This window comes from Anabas testudineus, chromosome 1 (genome assembly GCF_900324465.2).
Source record: "Anabas testudineus chromosome 1, fAnaTes1.2, whole genome shotgun sequence".
Classification (NCBI taxonomy): domain Eukaryota; kingdom Metazoa; phylum Chordata; class Actinopteri; order Anabantiformes; family Anabantidae; genus Anabas; species Anabas testudineus.
This window is the reverse complement of record NC_046610.1, coordinates 24,219,587-24,242,468: the sequence shown is the minus strand read 5'-3', so window position 1 is coordinate 24,242,468 and position 22,882 is coordinate 24,219,587. Positions and strand designations below refer to the sequence as shown.

At 44.1% G+C, this 22,882-nt stretch overlaps 3 protein-coding genes across 8 annotated transcripts in view; all 3 read left to right on the top strand.

Annotated features, from left to right (window-relative positions):
• LOC113162418 (DNA-binding protein Ikaros-like) overlaps positions 1-1,174 on the top strand; it is a 28,229-nt gene extending 27,055 nt beyond the window's left edge. For all 6 annotated transcript variants that reach the window (XM_026360531.2, XM_026360529.2, XM_026360528.2 and 3 more), the window contains one exon: positions 53-1,174. In XM_026360531.2, coding sequence (XP_026216316.1) covers positions 53-693 — 641 coding nt within the window. In that variant the 3' untranslated portion in view covers positions 694-1,174. The remainder of the gene's footprint in view (positions 1-52) is intronic.
• A 2,281-nt stretch (positions 1,175-3,455) lies between these two features.
• LOC113161565 (protein AF-17) lies at positions 3,456-20,329 on the top strand. Its single transcript, XM_026359214.2, has 20 exons — positions 3,456-3,800; positions 4,600-4,679; positions 4,794-4,848; positions 4,985-5,094; positions 8,190-8,293; positions 8,817-8,910; positions 9,212-9,319; positions 10,157-10,246; positions 10,373-10,520; positions 10,647-11,453; positions 11,983-12,182; positions 12,959-13,076; positions 13,173-13,239; positions 13,609-13,757; positions 15,124-15,324; positions 15,630-15,706; positions 15,955-16,325; positions 16,578-16,677; positions 17,243-17,455; positions 17,535-20,329. Exons 1-20 carry the CDS (start codon positions 3,692-3,694, stop codon positions 17,568-17,570), a joined length of 3,237 nt encoding a protein of 1,078 aa, XP_026214999.1. The 5' UTR covers positions 3,456-3,691; the 3' UTR covers positions 17,571-20,329.
• Positions 17,856-22,619, top strand: LOC113161894 (CDGSH iron-sulfur domain-containing protein 3, mitochondrial-like). The gene is made up of 4 exons (XM_026359709.1): positions 17,856-17,921; positions 21,149-21,211; positions 21,795-21,908; positions 22,219-22,619. The coding sequence occupies exons 1-4, from the start codon at positions 17,856-17,858 to the stop codon at positions 22,405-22,407; spliced, it is 432 nt and encodes a 143-aa protein (XP_026215494.1). The 3' UTR covers positions 22,408-22,619.
• Positions 22,620-22,882: the final 263 nt, after the last annotated feature.

The following is a 22,882-nucleotide window of genomic DNA, read 5'->3' as shown; positions in this document are numbered from 1 at the left end:
TGCTGCTGCTGAATCTTTAGCGCTCTTTCTTCTCATGTTACTCATGGTGTAGGTGACAACGGTGTCTGTCTGGACCTGAGCTTTAACAGGGAGCTGGTTCCTCGAACTGATCTCAAGGACCCTGCACCAGGCTCCCCAGGGCCAGAGGGCCACCATCAACAACAAGCAGTCCTCACAGGCCCAGACAGCGAACAAGCTTCGTCCCACCGGCCCTACCCTATCTCATTAAGCCGCAACGACATCAGCCCAATGGGCCTCACCAATGGCCACAAGATGGGGATGCCACTGCTGGGCCTCCCTCACGCCGCCCAGCCACCCCTCGGCATAGACTCATTCCACACTGATGGCTCCCAGATGTCCCAGCCTCCAATGTACAGTTTGGGGCATCTATTGGGGGGGCTGAACTACCAGAACGGTGTTCCTCACCCACACGGCCAGCACATCCCCTTGTCGCCGTTGGAGGCTTTACGAGTGGTGCGGGCCGACGGGGACGCCGGAGTGCTGCCCAGTGCAGTGTACCCCTGCAGTCACTGCAGGGTGATTTTCCTGGACTACGTCATGTTCACCATCCACATGGGGTGCCACGGCTTCCGAGACCCGCTCGAGTGCAACGTGTGTGGCCACCGCAGTCGGGACCGTTACGAATTCTCTTCCCACATAGCCCGTGGCGAGCACCGCCTAGAACTGAAGTAGCTTTCATTCCTGCTGACATTCATGCTTACATACGCACACACATCTGCTCAGACAGATAACGGTGTATGAGCACACACAGATTTACTCATATTAGTAGCTGGTAGTATCAAAAATGAAAGCATGAAGTAGCAGCTATGTGGCTCTCTGTCTGTGTGTGTGTTTGTAGAGAGGGAGATTGAGAGAGACGTTAAGGGAGAGTGACAGTTGTCAGAGTGTTCTTAGTCATAGTGTACTCATCTGAAAAGATGGTCTGTAAAGTGTTTATGCAGGAGTAATTCTACTCCTTTTCATACATAATTCTTTTCTTAATGTCCCTTGCTGTTTCATTTAGCTGTATCATTTTGCAACATGTCATGTATCAGTTTAAAAGTAGCAAATATGAGTGTGTATGTATGTATGTATGTTTATCTGCTGTTGGGTTATTTCTTGTTATTTGTGTAAAGGTGTAAAAATAAAAAAAATCCTCTTTATCACACATAGACCTGCACCTTGTCAAGAGAAGTGTCTCTGAAAAACACTCACCAATTCAAGAGCGCAAGAAAAAAAAATCCTATTATCTAGAAGGTCACATGTCTCCTTTTAGGCTGTGGTTTTGAGAGTGCAGTTTACAGCTTCAAAGGACATCACTTCGCTCTGCACCATGTGTTGGTTTCTCACTCCTGAATATTATACTCATTTAGCGCTCCCACTAGTCACAAATGGCTCACAGTTTTGCAGAGACGTTTTTGTCTCTGCAAATCTATAACCTGTAGTTGTATGTGTAAAGTTCAAAACTGCAGTGCACAACAAAGACAGACCTATATAAATAGGTCAAGGTAGGTCTGAATTCAACATAAGGTGCTGTGGACCCCTAAAGGTTTATGTGACAGTAGATCAAAGTGATCATGAATCTGTAACAAAAGTGTTAGCTCCTATTTTTGCTCTTGTTCGGCTGCAGTGTCTAAGTTACTGTCAGAAGTTAGCTCAGAAAATGACCAAATGAGGGCTAAATGTCAAGTAACACCTGTGTTTGCTCTGGAGACTATCTCCAAATTTCATCACTGGATTTAGAGCTCACCGGTTTCCCTTCGAATCCGCGTCCATCTGCTGGGGAAACTGTGGTACTACATAACATGCATGACAGAAGGGGCTTTGATGTTTTTTCCCCGTGGACTGTATTTTTGCTTCCGAAAAGAAATACAGCCTCGAAGCCCAATGACTGTGTGCACAAATGATTTGAATTAGATCATTTGTTTAACCCGTCCCACTTACTGTAGCTCTCACCTCACCCACAGATCACGGTGTGCCAGTAAAAGTCCACATATGGGAATTCATCTGTGTGGGGGCAAATTTTAGCTGAAAATTTAGGGTTTGTGGAAAATTTTAAATATGACAAACTTTAGGAACCTGATCTGACAGCTTAATCTGTCTGCTTTGAGTGTATTGGGGGAATTTCTGGTGACGTTATGGTTTCTGACTAACTATTAAGTTATTATGTCAGTACATCAGGCTGTGTGCACGCATGTGAATGTGGATGCACTTCGCCCACATGCTGAGCGCAGGGACTTGGTCACACTTTGCTGCCTTCAGACCAGAAAGGGGTGTTAGCTTCATCCAGCTGCCTCTGCCTTATCTGTCCTCTCCATCAGTGCCAGTTCCCTTTTCTCTCTTTGAGTTTGAAGAGAAGTGACACTTGTGAAGCAAACTGTCATTACAGCTTCATGTCCATATGTCAGATTAAAAAGCCCAGTCATCCATTTCAAAAGTACAACCACACTGCTTCTCTATTTCCAAAAAAAGAGAGCAACTTCAGGGTATTTCTCTTCTGAGTAGTTTGTTTAGTGAGGTTGTCTGTTTCTTACTCAGGCGTTTGAAACTGTAATTGAAGTCACAGTAGTTTGTGGAAATGTAGGATGATTAACACTTCATGAGGACAAATAGAGGATATTTGTCTGACACATCATCTGAATATAAAAGAAACAGGAATAGGATGTACGTATGTGTGTGTGTGTGCGCGAGTGTGTGTGTGTGTGTGTGTGTGCGAGTGTGTGTGAAGTCCTCTTTCCACCATAAAAACTGTCCTGATAGAGTCCTGTCAGCCAGTCGAGACAGGAATCATAAATTAAGAGGTTTCTGGTGACATCTGCTGACTGACTAACACCGGATATCCAATTATCAGTGTTCAATCCATATTGTAGTATGTATTTTAATTAGACAATAACATGTTGAGAGTAAGGAATCATAAAAATGTCTAGAATTTGAATTTAATATCCATTTGTTTGGCTGCATCTGGAGGGAGCGTAGTCTACAAATAGAGAAAATAAAATCCCAGTGTAGTGACACCTTACTGGCCACTGAACATGAATGTAGTAAAAAATGTAGTAGATCATCCTCAGTGCTATGATGGAGGGTCTCCATCACTGTGGATGTTGTTCACTTCAGGTCAGATCACTGGATGGTGAAATAGCTTGTAATTGTTGCCTCGCTATCCTGAGTGAGTCCTGAAGATGGCGCTGTTGAGACAAGCTTGATGCCAGCCAGCGGTTTTGGCTGATTGATCCACATGTTTTGCTCAGCTAATCTATAAAGCTGTTATAAAGGAGAGGGCTGAGCGGCTGTGATCGCCTCACACTGAAACGAGTTCAAAACTAAAGTCCGTGAACGCGCGGCCAAAGAAGTGACGGGCGCGTGTTTGTTTTCCATTTGTTGTTTTATTACAACTACTTTCTACCTTTGCTGTGACTTTTATTCCGACCCAGAGGAGCAGGTCTGAGCATGCGCACTGCATCGGCTCTATGGGGACGGGGAGGACATCACGGAAAAAAACGTAGCAGCAGCAGCAGCAGCAGCACAAACCCCACGCCGAGATTTGGTCTCCGCTGCGCCGAAAGTGCGCGAAGAAAGCGCCTCACGAATATGCCCGGTGCGGCGTTAAAGTGCGGGACGACCCGTTGACGGGCCTGGGCGAGGTCTGAGCCGTAGCCGGGAGGGGAAATCTCTTTCTACATATGGGAGCAGCATGCGGGAAATGGTCGGAGGCTGCTGCGTGTGTTCAGACGAGCGAGGCTGGGCTGAGAACCCGCTGGTTTACTGTGATGGACACGGCTGCAGCGTCGCCGTTCACCAAGGTAACGTTAGCCGCCGTTAGCGCGTAATTACCGGGCAGCTATGGCGGCTGAGCCGGCGGCCGGAGGCAGCCAGCGGTGCTGATAGGTCGCTGGGGTTCCTAGGTAGACCTGTCGCTGTCTACGTGCGTGTTTGTGTGTGCTGGTGTGTGGGAGGGGTGGGGAGGCGTGCTGCGTGTTGTTTCCTCACATGAGGACACACACAGGGCCAGAGCCGCGGTGACACTGGCCTGGATAGCGCCCTGATGGCACTTGAGGTCCGCCTGCGCGTGTGTGTGTGTGTGTGTGTGTGTGTGTGTGTGTGTGTGGCCCGGTTGGGTTCACGACGTACTGAAAGAGGCGTGTTTTGCGACAACAACAGCCCCGGCGGGCCCTGCCGGTTTGGACACTGTTAACCTTGTGTCCTCTTGCTTTGTTGCTCCAGCGCGACCAGGAAGGAGCAGTTCACTTGTAGGATCCGATTTCTGAGTAGAACTGTGTCCTGTGACTGGACTCGCTGTGGGAGGCTGCATCCCAGCCATGCCTGGCAGACCTCACTGTTCTTTCACCTACAGGGAAGGTTTCTGAAATAAACAACTTGCGTTCTCTGAAGTCAAAGTACAGAAATTTAGGAGGGTTTTTTAAAAGATAACAAAAGCTGACAATGAAGGTTGAACTGGTTGTTGTCAAATTCCCAAGTGGACAGGTGATAAGATTAAAATATGACAGAGATGAGGGAAATATTATTCAGATGTGTGTTGGAAAATTACATGTGCATGTGACTTCAGTGACCCGTACCCATGTGTTTGTTCCCTGTTCCCAGCATGCTATGGCATTGTCCAGGTGCCCACCGGCCCGTGGTTCTGTCGCAAGTGTGAGTCACAGGAGAGGGCGGCGCGCGTGGTGAGTGTGCCAACACACGACATGACTTGACACGACACATCCACACCATCTAATCACCCATTCCCATTAACGTCACGCTCACAACAAGGTCTGCTCTCTCCCGTCCTGCCACAGAGGTGTGAGCTGTGCCCCCACAAAGATGGCGCCCTCAAGAGGACAGACAGCGGAGGTAAGTGTCATCCCTCGTGTCCTCGTTGCTGCCCGGGGCTGTTCTCAGGACCACCTCCTCCTTTGAAACAGAATTCAAGCTTTGTTCACAAGCAGCGCTGTTGTGACACTGATCCGCTGCCGATCTGTCCCGTCAGGCTGGGCCCACGTTGTGTGTGCGCTCTACATCCCCGAGGTGCAGTTTGCCAACGTCATCACGATGGAGCCCATCATCCTGCAGTATGTCCCGAACGAGAGATACATCAAGGTGCTGAAAAACACACTGTTGACTGAACACTTGACACTTTTTCCTTTAAAAACTTGACATGCAACATATGCCCTGCTGGTATTGGTCCAGCACATATGTGGGTATTTGAACTATGACCAAGTAACAAACATCAGCACATTTCTAAACACTGTGGTTTAGTTGGCAACTGTCAAGTATCATGAGTTGCCACTAACGTCTTGGCCTGATTCTTATTTTCTCTCTCTCTCTGTCACATGACTCGTTTGTGGTTAGATAACCTATAGAAAACACGTTTAGAAGTAAAGTGTGGTCTGACTTTCTCTTTGCAAGTAATTGTACCTATATTGAACACTTCTCAGTCCTATTGGCATCACAATTAAATCCAGTGCACAAACACACAGACAGTTTTTGTTGACAGCTTCTTCACTCAATGGTAAATTGGGGCTATAACTATAAACATCAGCTCTGCTGTCAGGACTTAAGAAAACAGAGCAGGAATTTAAGAATGCATTTTTTCCATCAGCGTTGACAATCCCACAGGGAGAAGATCCATCATGGAAGAATCACACATTTGTCCTCTAAAAACTAGTAGCTTCAACTAACTAACATGACGTGACGCAGCTTTGAGACATGTGGGAAGCAGCACAACTCTCGTTTCTCCCTTAACGGGAAAAGCAGTTTTGCTCCATATCACCATCACTTCCTCCGCCCACACATCCCGTACAAACCCAGAGCTGAATGTGGCAGGGTCACGCCTGCTATCCGGAGGTTGTTGAAAGTCATTCTTGGAAATGTGGGAGAGGTAGAAATAGATGAGGCAGGTTGAGGGAGAAACGAAGAACAGCATTTACCACAGGCACAGACACAACCAGCGCGATGAAGCCGACGGTGCCGGAGTGATTCATCTGAAGTCATCAATCTTATAAAATGACACATTTGCTAAATGCTATTGGTTTTTAGATGATTAACAGTAAAATCTATTTGCTTGTCATCACCCACAGCTTTGGGATAATTGTGGTGGACATTTTCCACCTTTTCAAATACTGAACGTAGATTAAAAAAAGGGTAATGAAGTCATCATGTGTCAGGAAACAGGACGTCGCCTCCTTGTGAAACAAATGATTGCTGGTTAATCATATGTTAACAAATGATACACACTGGTGGTGCATACTAACTGACGAATTACAAAGATAATGGGACTCGAGTCGTGCTGTGGAACTCAGACTGAACATATCCATCATCATATAGTATATACAGTCACACTTTCACAGCTCTTACAATATTCTGCTAATGTCTGTTTTTTTCACTTTGCAAAGAAAACCATTTAACCACAGACTAGCTTCAGGCTGTTGTAGCTTTATCATGCATCAACTGTGTTGTAACTATTGTTGTAGCCACTTTTATAGTGCGTATAGGCTTTGACGTTTGGCAGAGCGTACTGCGTAGCAGGTGGTGAATTCAGCACGCACCAGAGCAGGCCCTTTAAAGCAATGCACATAACAAAGAAATCAATATTTGAGGCATGGACTTAATGGACCGAGCAGCCAGTCGCGGACACACTGTGTGTGTGTGTGTGTGCGAGCCTGCATGTAAATGTACACATGCAAGTATTCTAGCGCCTGGTTTCATATTACTGTGTCAGCTACAGTAAATTGCATGCAGCTTTCCCCCGTCAGAGCCATTCATCCAGATTTTGCTGCCTGCATTCCCAGACGACGTTACAATGGACAGTGAAAACTCGAGAAGCCACTCTGCCTTTTACGCACTGGGACAACGCTACGTCTCAGGCCTTTCATTAACACAGCCGACGTCGTCTGCGGGGAACAGACCAGTGGAGAAGGGTGCAGGGAGTAGAGGAAGACAGAGGGAAAGAGAGAGAAAAGGCAGAACAGAGAGGGCTGAAGTGATAAGGTAAAGAGCCTGCTGTTCCTTTGTCCAGCACCTGTTGCTAGGCCTCTGCTGCCCCCCCACCCCTCCCCTTCCACCACCACCAGTCAGCCTCGCTCACTGGGGGAAAAGCTGAGGAGCAAGTACAAAAGCTGTGCGTGCGCACATATCTGTTTGCCTGCTTGTGATTCTCACATGTATACTGTGGACATGTACGTTTCGCAGTTGCATGGCAGCCAAGGCTGTTCATCCGTTCTTGTTTATTATACTGCAAATTCTTCTGTGGCAGCTGTCAGACATTAACAACAGAAGATGTTTAAAAGACAATTACAAACAGACATCAAACAACATGACACTCCAGCGACAGAGTAGGAATGAATCAAAAGTGACAACTAACCCATCACAAAGGCATGTTTAACCGAGCTACATAGGAAGGTCTGTGCTCAGCAGCCTGTACCTACATCATGATGGAAACAGCTCACGTGGCCGTTTCTCAGCACTCTGGACTCAAAGTGTCATATGGTGAAGCTATTTACCTTCAGTCTTACAAGATATTGTAACAGTCCTATTAATAAGTGACTCCATGCTGATGCTGTTTCACTGTATGTGCCCAGGGTTTATTGTCAGTTTTCACAGCGGTCCCAGACATGTGGGTAACAGTTTCCCTGTATAGAGCAGTAAGCATGGGACAAACTGTGTTCCATTAGAAAGCCCCATCTGTTGATTTGACATGAAGAACTTCCTGATCATTTAGATCAAACACATACTTTATTAATCCCAGAAGGGAAATTCTGGTGTCGCCATTACACAGAGAAACATACACACACAAAGAAGATAATAGGAATAACACAGGACAAAAAATACACATCTAAACACATCTAACAGAACTAGACAGAAAAGAAATTGCACCTTAAGTTGCACACAGTTAAATCTAGAGAGCAAAACGTGCAACTCTTAAGCATTCTGTGCACTTGTATGTTAGGATGATACCAATATGAAGGAGTGTAGAAATGCTGCACTAACTCTAAAGGCCTAAAAACCTGAATATATGAGTTTGCCATGGTAGGAGATAGAAAAGGTCTTTCCAAGGATTAAGAAACTTTACTCAGCTCTCCACATGAATCTGATTTTAAAAGAGCAGGGATGTCAGGTCAAGTACCCGCTCATGATAATAACCGTCTCCTTCTCTCCCCCTTTTTTTTTTTTCTTTTTTTTAACTGCTTCACCAGCCCTGTTACATCTGCGAGGAGCACGGGAGGGAGAGCAAGGCTGCCTGCGGAGCATGCATGACCTGCAACAGACAAGGCTGCAGACAAGCTTTTCACGTCACCTGGTAGGTGTGTGGATGTGTTCGTGAATGTGTGCAGCTGCATGAATGATGTGTCCTTCACAACATGTTCTTTCAAAGATTTCTGGACAGCAAGCAAGTGAGCAGAATCAGTTAAAAGACTGGCATGAAAGAACTGAAACAGGAAAACTTCACGAAGACGGTGACAAATGATCTTTACTAGCTGTAACTAAAAGTTAGTAAAAATACAGCAGGATGGTATTTATAGACTTTAACAGCCTCTTCCTGTCCACAGTTCCTCAAAAGACCTACATGTATTTCCTGTTAGTTGTCTTTGTGTTGCAGTGTGTGCACAGCTTTTCCAACTTCCAACCTCCCTATCAGTTTACATTTCACTTTGTGTTTTTATGGTGGACAGCTGATTCATATCACAAGGCGTATGTTGACAATTTAAAATCAAGGCTGAAAGAATGGCGTGTGTGTGTGTGTGTGTGTGTGTGTGTGTGTGTGAGAGCTTTGCGATCTTATTTCCTCTCCCCTGTCTGACCCTGTGACACCCTGTGTTCAGTGCTCAGATGGCTGGTCTTCTGTGTGAGGAAGAAGGCCCAGAAGCTGACAACGTGAAATACTGTGGCTACTGCAAGCATCACTACAACAAGATGGTAAAAACCTGAATCTCATCCTATTAATACACCGTAAGGTGTTTTCCTCATTACCAATTAGTGTGCTGTTCTGTCCTTACCTCTTGTGGTTTCATGTGGTTGATAATCAAACTGATTTACCACATCCCTGTGGCCCTAGCGGTATGCAGTCCTTATGCTAAGCTAAATGGCTGCTGTCTGTAGCTGTGTTTTTACTGAAGATAACGAATAGTTTAAGTGTCAAACTAGTCTTTAAAACATTACTTGATAAGCAGCAACTTTCAAATTTCAAAGGATTACTGGGTTTTTTTGGCTTTTGCAGCAGAAGAAATTGCGCTCCAGTGAAAATACAAGTAATTCCTTCAGTCATTCCAGGGGGCGCTCCAGCTCTCCCTCACAGGACAAACACCACTACCACAAACAGAGGAAGGTACGTACTAGAATTAAACCAGCGTTAATGTGTGTAAAGTGCGAGTTTAACGGTGCGGTTCAGACCTCGATTTTTAAGCTATGGTTCATTTCATATGTCAATTTGTGATTTGCTGGGACAGTTGATGGATTTCAAAACATGGATGATCTACACTCTGCACTGTCCCTAAACCCCTGAGACCGCTCACACTACAGCGGACACAGAGTTACATTTTTGTACAACCTGTGCACAAAGACAAGTGGTCTTCTAATGACCCTGCAAATACACGTGATAGGAGACTCTGGACTCTGTGTTTCTGAAGCGTTACACCTCTGTGTAAATTTAAAGACTGTTCACACTGACTGTCCGCTTCGTAATCTTGTAATTTTGTTTTAAAGTACTGAAAAAGAGTTTTTGGTACTGTGGCATCATAGTAGCACCATTACAGTTTCAAATATTTCACAGCAATAATAATACACTGCTAATCTTAGTAAATGTGGCAAGCAAAAGTCAAACTTTATTTATAGTCTACGTAGAATTCACAAATGTTCCTCATTGGGCTTTCCGGTCTGTACAGCATATGATGTCAGAGCATATGACATCATCACCGCCCAAAAACGCTTTAATGGGGAAGAAATAAAGAAAGAGCAACACATGCACTAAGTACAAATATTATAGACAATGTATACATGGAGTATATGAAGAACATAATCTGGGAGAATGTTGAAACCCTGGAATGAAGACAGACTGCACAAATACACAAGAAGTTCAATTACAGGAGAAATGATCAAATCACAAGGGAGAGAGAGTTGAGTTCATGGTGTGTTTGTCAGCCTGTTTGTGTGTGTGTCTTTTCAGAGTCACAAGGACAAGATTCGTCAGAAAGAGCGACACAAGAAGTCCTCTGACAACCTGAGCTCTTCAGTGACGAGCACCAGCATAGAGAAGGTATGAGAAGCCCACCCACTGGGGGATGTTGGCCACCCTGAATCAAGACCTATACCAGGTGGCTGGCTTTACAAAAAGAAGAACTAATGAAATGACGTGTGTGTGCATTTGTGTGTGTTGGTGCAGATCTCCTCCAGCCACCACAGCAGCAAGGAGAGCGAGGGAAAGCCCAAGAAGCTGAGCTCACACAGTCACAGTCATCGCAGCAAGAAGACAGGAAGCACTGGCAAGAGCTGCTCCTCCTCCTCCTGCTCCTCCAGTCCATTCAACACAGGTAAAAGATGAACAGTGAAATGCTGACATGCTACTGTCAGTGTAATGGAGAAAGCCAGAGCTGACAGAAGCCACAGAAGGTCACGTGCAAACAATTGAAGTTGACTTCCTTTTTTCTGTCTCGGAGGTGGCTCCTTGTCTTCTGCTCAGGATTTCCATCAGTTCTCATCTTCCTCCCGCCTGGAACGTGACCATGACCGAGGGGGTGACGACCACAGCGGAGAGGAGCGCAAGGAGCGTCACAGGAGGCCGGCAGCCCAGCAGGACGACGAGGAAGAAGAGGACGAGAAGGAGGAGGACAAAGATGAGGAGGAAGAAGAGGAGGAGGAAGACAGTAAATACCACAAGCCACCAGCTCTGACTCCTGCTGATGGCCCACTGGCAGGGTCACAGGGTCATGACAGGTCAGAGGGAAACTCAAGCCCTTTCGAAAACAAGGTCACCATCTCAACGTTTGGCTCCATCATGCGTATCACCTCCTCATCAGGGCTGAGCAGCAGCAGCAAGATCCGCAAGATCTCTTCCTCTGGGGACCACAAAACCTCCAAGTCCCTCTGCAAGCCGTCTCAATTGAGCACGCCGCCCATCCTGGAGGAGGCGGACCTGGAGGACAAAGCCACACCCCCACTGCTGCCCCGAGAGAGGAGGCACCGTGGCAACAAGAAAAGCCGGCATGGTCCAGGGCGCCCACGGGGCAGCAAGAACCGAGAGAGGAGGGAAGAGGAGCATCACCACCACCATCACCACACAGCTCCTCCTCCTCCTCCAGCCCTGACCTCGTCACTCTACCCGAGCCTGTCCTCTATCCCGCACCCTGCCTTCCCCTCCACGCTACCTCCCTCCTCCACCTCTTCCTCTTCTTCCTCCTCCTCTTTCTCCTCCACCTCTGCCAGCAGTTTTTCCACGGGCCGTGGCAACTCGCTGCTCGGCTCTGGTGAGTCTATACGAGTGGGTGTGTGTGCGTGTGTGTGGTAGCCCACTACCTTCCTGTGTGTAAAAAAAAAAGCTGCTTCTCTATCTCTTTGCACTGTGGTGTGTTCATTTGCAGCTCAACTCTAAAGTGTTGAAATGTTTCCGTTACACATGACATGTCAGAGCCGCAGCAGCTTTCCTGTACATCACTGTAGTAATGTAGGCTGGAAGAAGAGGCCACTGGACTTCCAGCAGGAACAGTGAAGATGATCTGTCATGGCATTGTTTTTCACGCATGTGGTTGTGAAAGTTTGAAATATTTAGTAAATATGTCTGACAGTATTTATTTAATCTGCGTGAGACAGAGATTTTGTCCAAGATAGTGGTTTTTGTGTGTGCTGCACTCGGCTCCAGGTGGCAGATTTCCTGGCCTACTTTAAAATCTTTTCTCTCGAGTGTCACATGTTCTTGTCTCTTGGGGTCTTCGCACTTCTGAGATGGAAACTTTTAAAAATATCTCCTCACCTGACTTTATTTCTCTGGTGTCTCAGGTGTCTACTCCAGTCTCAAGGACCCTCTCACATTAGGCGGGGGTGTCTGCAGTACCCCTCTCTCCCTGGGTGGAGGGGTGTGCAGCACGTCCTTGTCCCTGGGAGGGGGCATGTGTAGCACCCCTCTCTCCTCAGGACTCCTTTCGTCCCACAGCTCCTCTCTCTCTATTCCGTCAGTCAACGCTGTCACAAACACACAGGTACTTCAGACACAGACAAACTTGTTTATGAGCGTTCTCAAACTGAAAGCTTCTGTTTAAAACAGAAACATTGTCAGAAAATCTGTTAGCAATTTTTATTTGTTTATTATTTTGCACTCAAAGCTTTGCTGATTTCAGCTTCAGACATGTTGTGAACTGATTGTTTGATCAATCAAACTATGAACATGTGTTATTGGTGTGTGGAAGATTGTAATTGTATTTTTTTTCTATGTTTTGGCATTTTATACACAAAACAATTCAATTATAGTGGAAATAATAGTTAGTTCCCACTATAAGTAATTGCATCTAAAGCTGAAATGATCAGCAAACCAATCAACTAATTTATTGACACATAATTAATTACAATTTAGGATTTATTTAAGTCCCTACATGTATATACCTGTGTTTTTAACACATGGCTAGTCAACATGTGTTAAACAAAAAACAATGAATTTTTTTATGAACCTATTTTTCATGGAGTTGAAAGCTATGAGATAAAAAAATAAAAAATAATGCTAATCTGATGTTTTCTCACATTTGAATCTAGTCTTATATTTAATAAAATAAAAATGTAACCTAGCCTCTGACGGATGTACTGCAGAGTTTCTAGGATGTTCTACTAAAAGATAGAGAAATACTGTCCATGGCTCTAACCCTAACCCTAAGCCATGCATATACAAGAGAACAGCTTTTCAATAGCTGTCCACTGTAGTGACCACTATGCATGAAAGTGTTAATTCTTTGTCAGCTTAATGTTGATCTTCACTGTCTTATAGGTCCATACAGGTTCCAGCACCTCCTATAGCCTGGCCTCTTGTCAGCCTTTTGCCAGCTGTCTCTCCACAGCCCCGACACTGCCGCCACTACTGAGCCAAGCGCAGACCTCACTGCAAGGTGAGTCACACATTCAATCTTATTATATTGCAAAAACACACAAAATGAGTAACGGCTGTCAGTAAACAGAAGTCATGTCTTTGTTCCCGTTGTCAGAGTTCGACCTCGACGACTGTCGCTTTCCATGTCAGGGGAACTCACCCAGAGAGAGTCTTTCCTCACAGTAAGTGTCACTTTTTACTCTTTCACCTTTCACATGAATGTTCACAAACTCCACCAAGGCTGCTGGAAATGAGTGAGCACAGAGACAAACACATGAACACTAAAACACAGCTTCAGCTATGACACACTGTCGCCATCTCCATCAAGTGAAACATGATTTGGATACGTGTTCTGTAGTCAGCTCAGTTTCGATTTCAGAAACAGAAATAGGAAACAACAGGAGAAAAGTGGCTGGTTACCTACCACAGTGACTGAGGGGGTTGGAAAAGACAGAAAAGAAAGACACAGACCACAGCCACAAGGTTGTTTCCCAGCTTGGCTACAGCAGTGACATCTTACTGCTTTCTGACTCCTCCTAATCTGCCACCAGGTCTCCGATGAGCTGTCTTCCTCTTCTGTTTGACCAGAGAGACGGGTTGGGCGCTGGAGTTAGAGCCCGTCCGGAGAACGTCCCTCCAGCCAGCTCCCACATTGAGCTCCTGCTGGAAAAACACGGCAACGGAGAGATGGGAGTCAACAGTGAGTGATCCTGAGAAAAAAGCCAAACACCAGTGGATCCAACACAGTTCCAATATAAACTGAGGGTCACAAGATGACAAAGTGTGAAGGAAGGACAGACTCATGCTGTTCTGTGTAGATTTTATTGATAAAACCCAAAATCTGTGTACTTTTCCTGACTTTCTTCATTTCATCAACATTCAGCTCCAGGTTGTTACTGCAGGCCATGAGTGTGTTTACCTCCACTCAGAACACAACCTGGTGCTACTTAGAGATGATGAATGTACCTGAGGACGTTGTCAGGGGCAACAAATAGCAGAGTGAGAGACATCATGCTGCCACAATATTAAAAGCAGCTTTGTTTCTCATGTTCCTTCACTATGTTAATTTTTTTCTTTCCTCTCATACCAGGGACATCAGTTGGTACTTGTTCTCTAATCTGTCCTTTGCTCCAGTTTCTTCCTGCATACTTCACTTTCCTTGACATTTATAACATCGTCTTTGCTTTGTGCTTTGTTTTCCTTCTTAAACTCAGACATTTCCTTCCCAGCCATCATAGTATCTCTAATAACTGTGTACAGTGGAGAAACTAAACTGTTTGCTGGTTTTGAAATGTTATCTCATCTTCACCAAAGTCACACAGATATCAACAAACACAATATTTCTGAGCTGATAAACACAAACATTCACAATCTTTCATGTGTTTATTGAACACACCCATTAAACATGGGTGTGTTCTGACACACCCACAAGGTGTGATGGTGGAAAAAGTAAGTGCAACACTAGGCTTCTGATGTCACTAAACACCAACTGGAGTCAGGCATAAGCAAAGCTGGAGTACTAGAGAGGAAATGCCTCGCAGTCTGTGTCTTAAGTATATTTATCTGTGCCCTGGGGAGAGTTCATTTTATCCTAATGAATGTTTACTACTGTTCCACGCTGCAGAAATAAGACAGAAGAGTGTGTTTGTTCTCCCTGTGTGTGATGCAGAGCGCCCTGCACCAGCGGCTCAATAGAAAAGCTAGTTTAAAAATCTAGTTGAGAACTGTTGATACTTTCACTACATTTAAATCTAACATCCACAGTGAATGGTAGAACCTGATTAGAAATGCCAGTGCAGTGTCTACAGAGTGGTACATCGTCATTCAGCTCTACAGGGTGAATGACGTACGTCATTCACACTGTAGAGCAATGTGGTGGTGGTATTATACCTTATAGTTACAGGTATAATATCTTTTGTGTTATATTTAAAAGGTACTGTATGCATTTAACAATTGCACTACAATTAAACACATTTATTCAAACATAATATCTCACAAGTTTCCCTTCCAGGACCTTCCATGGTGTGTGTTAATGATGTTAAACCTCTCCTCCATTCCCCCTGCAGTTGTGGAGATGCTCCAGTCGTTACACTCCCTGCAGCAGGAGAACCAGCGACTCCAGGACCAGATCCTCAGCCTGACTGCCAAGAAGGAGCGGCTGCAGCTGCTCAACACCGAGCTGGCTGTGCCTTTTCCTCCACACATTCATTCCACCCAGGGATCCATGCACACCTCTGCCCAGATCAACTTCCTGTCATCCTCCCAAGGTCAGGTTCTTTATTTTTTCTACCTACTTTCATCAAACCTTAGGACTCCAACTCCTTTTATCTCTGTGTCCCTGCCCTCCTTCTTTCTCCAAGCAATTTTTTTACTTATTATTATTATTTTTTTTAGATTTTTATTCATCAGTGTGTTACCATCACATGATTCCTGTACAGTAAACTCATGAGAACACAGCTAGTATGAGGCTAGCAAGTTTTTATTAATGTGAAGATGCTATAAGGGCTTATAGTGACAATAGAAAGCCTAGATTTTTTAGATTTCACCGTGTTTGTGCCTCTCTGTTCCTTAGACCCCCTGAGCACCAATAAGAGTCCCCTGTCCAAAACCTGCTTCCTGAATGACACCTCTTTTGTTACCTCGTCTGAGGTGAGAACCCGTAGATCCTTTCATTCCTTGAACACATTATACAGAGCTGGGTCAGAAGTATGTTTCTGCCTTTTAAACCTCATTACAGTATGTAGGCCTCGATACAGAGGTAATAGTGATAACTGAAGGTGTCATCAAGCCTTTACTGACCGTATGCAGATTACAGAGGCAATAACAGCACTGAATACACATCAAAAGCAGGCTGACATCCAAATAACTAACATCCACGTTTCCTCTCTTTGTTGCAGGAGCTGCATTCTGGTAGTCCGTCCCGCAGCAGCTCGTCCCTGTCCTTCCAGAGTACTCCTCCTCCACAGCAGAGCCCCGCCTCCTTCAGCCAGCCCCTGCTCAACGGTCTGGGTCGAGGTCTGAGTGACAGCTTGGGGACCATCAGTCAGGCTGGCAGCTCCTCTCTTCCCGTGGTGGGCGGGCTCATGGCGTCCCTTGCAGGAAGTCCTCAGCTCACTATGAACGGTGTGCTTGGCAGTCTGAACGGTGTGATCCAGTCTCCCGTGCAGAACCCCCCTCAGCCCACACTCCCTGCTCTGCGTCCCCAACCTCCGCCACTCAACCCCCAGGCGCTGGCACAGAGCTTCCAGCTTCCCAAGAGTGTGAGCCCGTACGTTCCCAGTGTGTCTTTAAATCAACTGACGATGAACCCACTTGAATTTTAACTGTTGTTTTGTTTAAAGACGCTGACATTAAGACAGGCAGCTGGCTGATTTTACCAGAACCATGGATCAGTCTCTGTTTGTTTGCACTGATCAGACAGTCTGTTGTTGTTGTTGTTGTTGTTGTTGTTGTTGTTGTCGTCGTCGTCGTCGTCATCGTCGTCGTCGTCTGGGCTTTAAATGCGTCTTTTGACTTTCAGGTCTTCGCTCCTGTCAGAGCAGCAGAAGCAGCTTCTTCTCGAACAGCAGCAGCAACAGCAGCAGCTCCAGCAGTTCCTTGCCTCACAGAACTTCACTCCTGTAACAGCACTCTCTTTTTCATCTTGTTTTGTCATGTGACTAGTTCTGATAATAATTTGAAAAAACATTAAGAGATAATCCTTTTGTTTCGACACACATATGTATGGCTAGGCATAGTGAGTTTTTGGAAATAATCGTTTGACTGAATCATTTACAGTGAAATGTTAAATCAGTTTATTATTTGTACTCCACCTTTAATCTAGGCTTTAGACAGTTAAGTTTAGAATTATGGCAAATTTAATAAATATAAAATTAACTAAAAAAAAAAGATTCGATACGAAGTGAAGGGGTCTGAATAGTCTCTGAAGTTGCTGTGTGAGGACAACAGAAACAGCAAAGCAGCACTCATTAGCATTTTGTTATTTTACTTGCAAAGTGGTGAAAGTGTGATGCGAATGGAGCCACTCGGGCACAGAAACAGGCAGCAACAGAAACAACTACAGCGTACTCTGTTCATGATGAAAAACTCCCTCAGCATTGAAAGAGAATAAATCCCTTCTGTTTTAATTGATACACATCCTGAACGTCTTATCAACCTGCTGTCTTCTCCCTCGCTATCCGCCAGGAGCAGCAGGTGGTGGTGTGCCAGATGCTGCAGCAGCAGAGACAAAGGGAGCTGCAGCGCCTCACGCTGACAGGAGCACTCACCTCCACCCCGAACTCACCCATGATCGCCCAGTCACCCAACCTGCTGTCGTCAGCGACAGCCTCGCCCCTGCAGGGCGGACAGGGGGGTAACCTGTTTGGCCTGCAGGACAATGCACATCACAAGCCCGGGGTGAGTAATATGATGCAGGGTTGCTCATGATGACTGTACATGCATTCATGTGTCTCAGCTTTAGTCTTTGTGTTTTTAGGCTGCAAGTAACAAAGGTGGAGACAAGAACGGGTGACTGATTAACAGAGGAGCAGCTCAAATGAAGATATCGGACATCACACACCCACTTGAAGGTCAACTTACAAGACTTTTGAAAATCTTTCCTTCTCTGTCATCTTTATCCTAAACCCTCTTTTATGAATGTAAAACAAGATGGACTTAAACATCAAGGTGAAGTTTTTCATGTTTTAAAATTCTTTATATCAGAGGTTCCTCTCCAAGGTTTTTTGTGTAGGCAGCTTTCAGAGAGCATGAATTCAGTGGTCTCTTCTTAAATTGCACTAATTTGTTAGCTAGACCAATGGGGCTGCTTATGAAGGCAGAGCCAGAGTTCCTGCTCACCCCTGCAGGTGCTGTACTGGTTTTGGTGTGAACTCAACGTCAGAGTGTGTGTTCTCTGACTTCTCAAGCACTGACCGTTGACGAATCCCCTCCACAGCTCGCACCAGAGTTACCATTCAGTCAGCGAGAATCAGCAACCTCAACTGTCTTCCTCAATATTTTGTCTTCCCTTTGTGTTCAGCCCGCCCAACGTTTCATCCAGATCTTCTATATGTTGCAGCCTCTCCTAGGCATTTATTATGTAAAGGATGAATATACTGTCATTTTCCATGTGTGGTTAGTGGCATTTCAAACATGAAGCTAGTTATTACCTCAGACTTTTCTGTCGCCTGTTTTTCCTTTCATTGACATTTAGCACGCTCATTACCGCAATAGCCTTCACTGCATGTAAATGCCCGCCAAAAAGTCTTGGCGTTAAAATCTAAGGTATTAACTCACATAAATGTAAACATGGCACACAACCCACGTGTCCCGACTGGTGCTACCGTCCACTAGAGACTGACGTCAGCATCAATGTTGAGCACCAGGTTGTATTCTAAACCAACACCAGAGTTTTATATTCTTCCAGTTGCTATGGAGATTAAGCAGATGAAACCAAACATTTGGAAATTATAATTAAAAAAAAGATAAGATGTAATTGTTTTTCCTAAACATTGTGCACTTTGCATGTTAGTAGCTAACAGAGCAAATTAGCCATCAACACAATTCCTTCTAAAGGACACTTGGTACTTATTAATTAATTCACTAGGGACTTACAGGTTTTTGATTTACATTAGTATTTTGCACTGTGTCAGTTTTTATGTTACTCTTATACACGTGTTGTGTTCATGGCCACCAACTAGTCGTTCTTTTAGCAATACTGGATAGATAATGCCTTAATGATGCTAGATTTACAGAGAAACCCATGAGCCCAGAGGCTTACTCTCTTGTCATCTTTCTTTGATAGTGTTTTTTTTATCTCCGGTACACAGAGGAGTACATTAGTACAGTGAAAGCGCTCTTCCTAAACCCATTTATACTTTTGATAGCTGACTGACAATTTCAACAGTTGAATTGTGTGAATAACCGTATAGTGGTAACTAAAGTGTCAAAGCATTTTCTATTGTAATTTTTGTGTTCAGATACAATGTTCTTTAGTTGTTTGTGCTTTGCAGAACTGAGAAACAAGGACTTGTTGTTACAGTAAAGCCTGCACAGTGGTGACATAGGAAGACGGCTGAGGGACGGCCACATTGTAAACTACTATTGAAGTGCTGTTGCAGCAGTGTGTGATACATAGTGTAGCTGTTATCAGTGCTGAGAAGATGATGAATCTTTTTACCGCTGGCTTTCACCACATAATTTAACGTAAGCCAACATAGAAACTATGATAAGCTCTCTCTCTCTCTTTCCTTCTACTTAACATGTGATGCCTCTGTTCTGCTCAGTCTTACAAAGGCCACTAACACATTCATCTTTTACCCACAAAGTAAGGGATTACTTCTTCAGGTTTTCTCCTGTGTTCTTCTACCATATTAACAGGCCTCTTCAAATATCTCCTCAATTCTGTTTAAAGTCTTGAACATAATCTCCCATACATGTGATATCTTGAATGCTAGATTGTTTTGTTAGCAGCTAATGTAGACATCAGAGAGGAACTTCAAGCAGCTCGTGAGTCGGTGATTAATACTGTAGCAATGACAGAAGGAGAATGTTGATTATGTTGATAAAGACACGACTCCAAGTAGGAGGTCTGCAATTTACCAAGTATGTCCTAATGAATCACCTCGCAGCCGGCACACAACTATGTCCAAGACATTGACTGAAGAGTGGTGCGAAGGATTTCTGAAGCGGTTTCTTTCTCATGTTGCACTGGGGCAATTTGGGCCCAATTGTAAATCTTTAATTTTTTTTCTTTTTCATTTTTGTTTTTCTTTTTTTTTTAGTACCTTTTGAATTTTGTTGAAGTACGAGTTGTATACTTTAACACGGTTGTGAAAAAAACACATTCATTCTTTTTAAACTTTGAAGTTGGGTAATCAAGATAATCCATGTTCTGAATGTCGTACTGTGTATCTTTTATGTATTACAACATTTAAGCACCTGGCTCTGTATGAGGTTTGATGGAGAGCAAGTTACCTATTGGGATATGAATTGCATGAAATGCAGTGAGTTCTCTCAAATATACTGCTAAATACCAAGTAGTTACTATGCATAATTTTAAATGCATTTTTCCCTGGAAAAAAAAAGAAATTAAATTAAATGAGCACTGAATATTAAAAAGGACAAGCACGTTGTCAGTGTACAGTGTATGTGTTTGAGTTGATCAGAACAAATTTGACAATATTCAGATAAAAAGCCCTGTAAAGTATTTTAATATTTTTGTGTGTAAAATTAAAAGGACAAATTAAGACGTTTTTTTGTCAATAAATGTATTTTACTGAGTTGTTTACATTTTCTCTTGGCTGTTGAATGACTTGACTATATATGTACATAATTTATTTATGTCCTGGCCTGGTGTCTGAACAGAATAGAAAAATTAAGCAATATTGGTAACAAATATTCTACTTTTCAGTATATAAAGGACCACATTCCTAAATTACTCCACTAAAAGCTGGAAAACATTTTCTTCTACCACGTCTTGTGCAGTGAATTCCTATGTAGCAAGTGTAACCTTTTCTGAAATAATTCAATCACAATATTTTTTATTTCAATTTATACATCAAACTAACCTGAAAAATAATCATGTTTGTTAATTTCATAAACAGTGTAGAAAGCACAATTTCTTATGAGGCACCCCTTGTAGTCACATTTAATAATGGCTCTATATCTTATAGCTGTTAATAATGACAGAGGTTGTGACTCTTTTCTAATACTCTTGTAACTACTATCCTATTAGTATGTGTTAGCAATTAACAAAGCCATACCTAACATGTTATATGTATGTATGTATATGTTATGTTTTAACTGAGTTGTTATGAAGTGGTTTATGGTAGTGTATTAGTATTTGCCTTGTGTTTGTATTTAGAGTGGAATATACCTTTAATACGTCAGAGCCGGGAGGGGCGGGGCGTGAAGGCGTGACACGGCAGGATGTTTACACTCCTCAGCCAATCACGATGCAGCGTCGCCGCTGGTTGCCATATTGTTTGTAGTGCAGCGGCAGGTTTGTGAAGCAGCTGCCTGCTCGAGTCCCGGCTGTGGAGCAGTGCTCGAACCACGGCTTCGTGCCTTTTAAAGTTTGAGGGAAAATGAACACGGCCTTCTTCATAGTCTCAGTGGGGAAGAGGATCCGCGCTGACCTTCACGCGACCTCGGCCGGCTTTCTCTTCGTTGGTGAGCCCTTGGTTTTGCCTACCTCTTCAAAGTGTGGTGGTCTGGAGACGTGTGTACCGGCGCTGTGTTCAAGTCCGCTTTCTTCCCCCTCTGTCGTTGGAGTTAGCAGGATAATGTAGGAGAAATATGCAGACAGGCAACATAGGTCGCTGTTGAATATCTTTTGTCTCTGTGCAAACATGAAAGCTGGCACACCCTCTTTTATTCGCCTTCACCTTTGACCCCATGCGCTGTACTAATACTGCAGGTACAAGACAGGACACGTGAACGCCTCACTTCATGTCTGTACAAGTACAATAAAACTAATGTTACTAACATGTCCTGCAGCTGTTGTGTCAATAAAGATTTATTTTGTATTGTTAAAAGTAGCTTCCTGGTTAAAAGTCGACCTGTAAACTGTTTGTCCAAATCTTTCAGCATACACTTACAGACCACTTTATGAGGTACACCTGTACAATCTAATGTAATTCAAATACAGCAGCTCTACTGCTGCATTAGAGTGTACAGGTGTACCTCATAAAGTGACCACTCAGTGTATTTACGTTGTCTCCATCTTTCATGTGATGGTGCATTTTGTGTCCAGGTTCAGTACTGTCAGTCTGCACAGTCAGTCCCTGCAGCTCGGCTGCCCTACAGGGTGAGGGTGTCTGCTGGGAAACGCTACGCTTGGTGTGCTTGTGGACACAGCAAGAAACAGGTGAGCGAGTATGTGTGCGGAGCTCAGGTTGAAGAGGCACTCAGACCTTACCCAGGTTACAATCTCGCACGCGGTGCCCGTCAGTAGAGTCACACATCGTTTCCTGCAAACACACTGCTGGTTTACAGCTAGAAGCAGAGAGATCACAGAAGACAGGAAGACAAAATGACACTTAAATACCATTATTACCTTTTAGTTTGTCTGTTTTAACATATTTTAAATGTAGAATGCTGATGATCACTTTTTTCTATAACCATTCTAGTGTTGATTATGTGATTCTGTGTATTCACTCTCTTTCTCTCTCTGTCAGCCCTTCTGCGATGGAGCTCACAAGTCTAAAGCACCGGGGATCTCTCCTGTATTCTTCACTCCAGAGAAAGACAAGGCGTTTATGTTCTGTGCCTGTAAGCAAACGAGAAACGCACCATACTGCGATGGCTCACATTTAAAGGTTATCTTCCGGGATGTAGTGAAGTCAGTGAAAGGCATCTTTAAATGAACAGTATTCAAGGTGTCGGCAGTGTTAAGCTAAGACCAAATTAACAGGGAAAAACTGTATCTCAACATGAATCATGTTCTTCAATAGTGTCAAGGTAAAACTGATACTGTGCCTGTATAATACAAAGTTGTTGGGGTTTTTTTTGTTTGTTTGTTTTTTGTTTTCCATGTTCTCATACAAATTTATAACCAATTAAAATGCCTTAAAATTGTTGTTGTGTCAGTGACATAAGTTTTAATGCTAAACCTGCACAGTAGTGGTTGTCGAACAGGAGCACTGGGGTCATCAGTCCAGCAGCCTTTTCACAAGCAAACCATTTAGCAGAGACCTAATATTGTTGCCACAGAAAGATTCTGAAGAGTTCCGTTTATAGCAAGTTTTTGAAAATTGAGAGTGAGGGATCGTAGACCAGGATGAGGGAGTTCAGGTGAGACAGTGCTGCTAAGTTGACCACTTTGTAGGCAAGGGTCAGGGC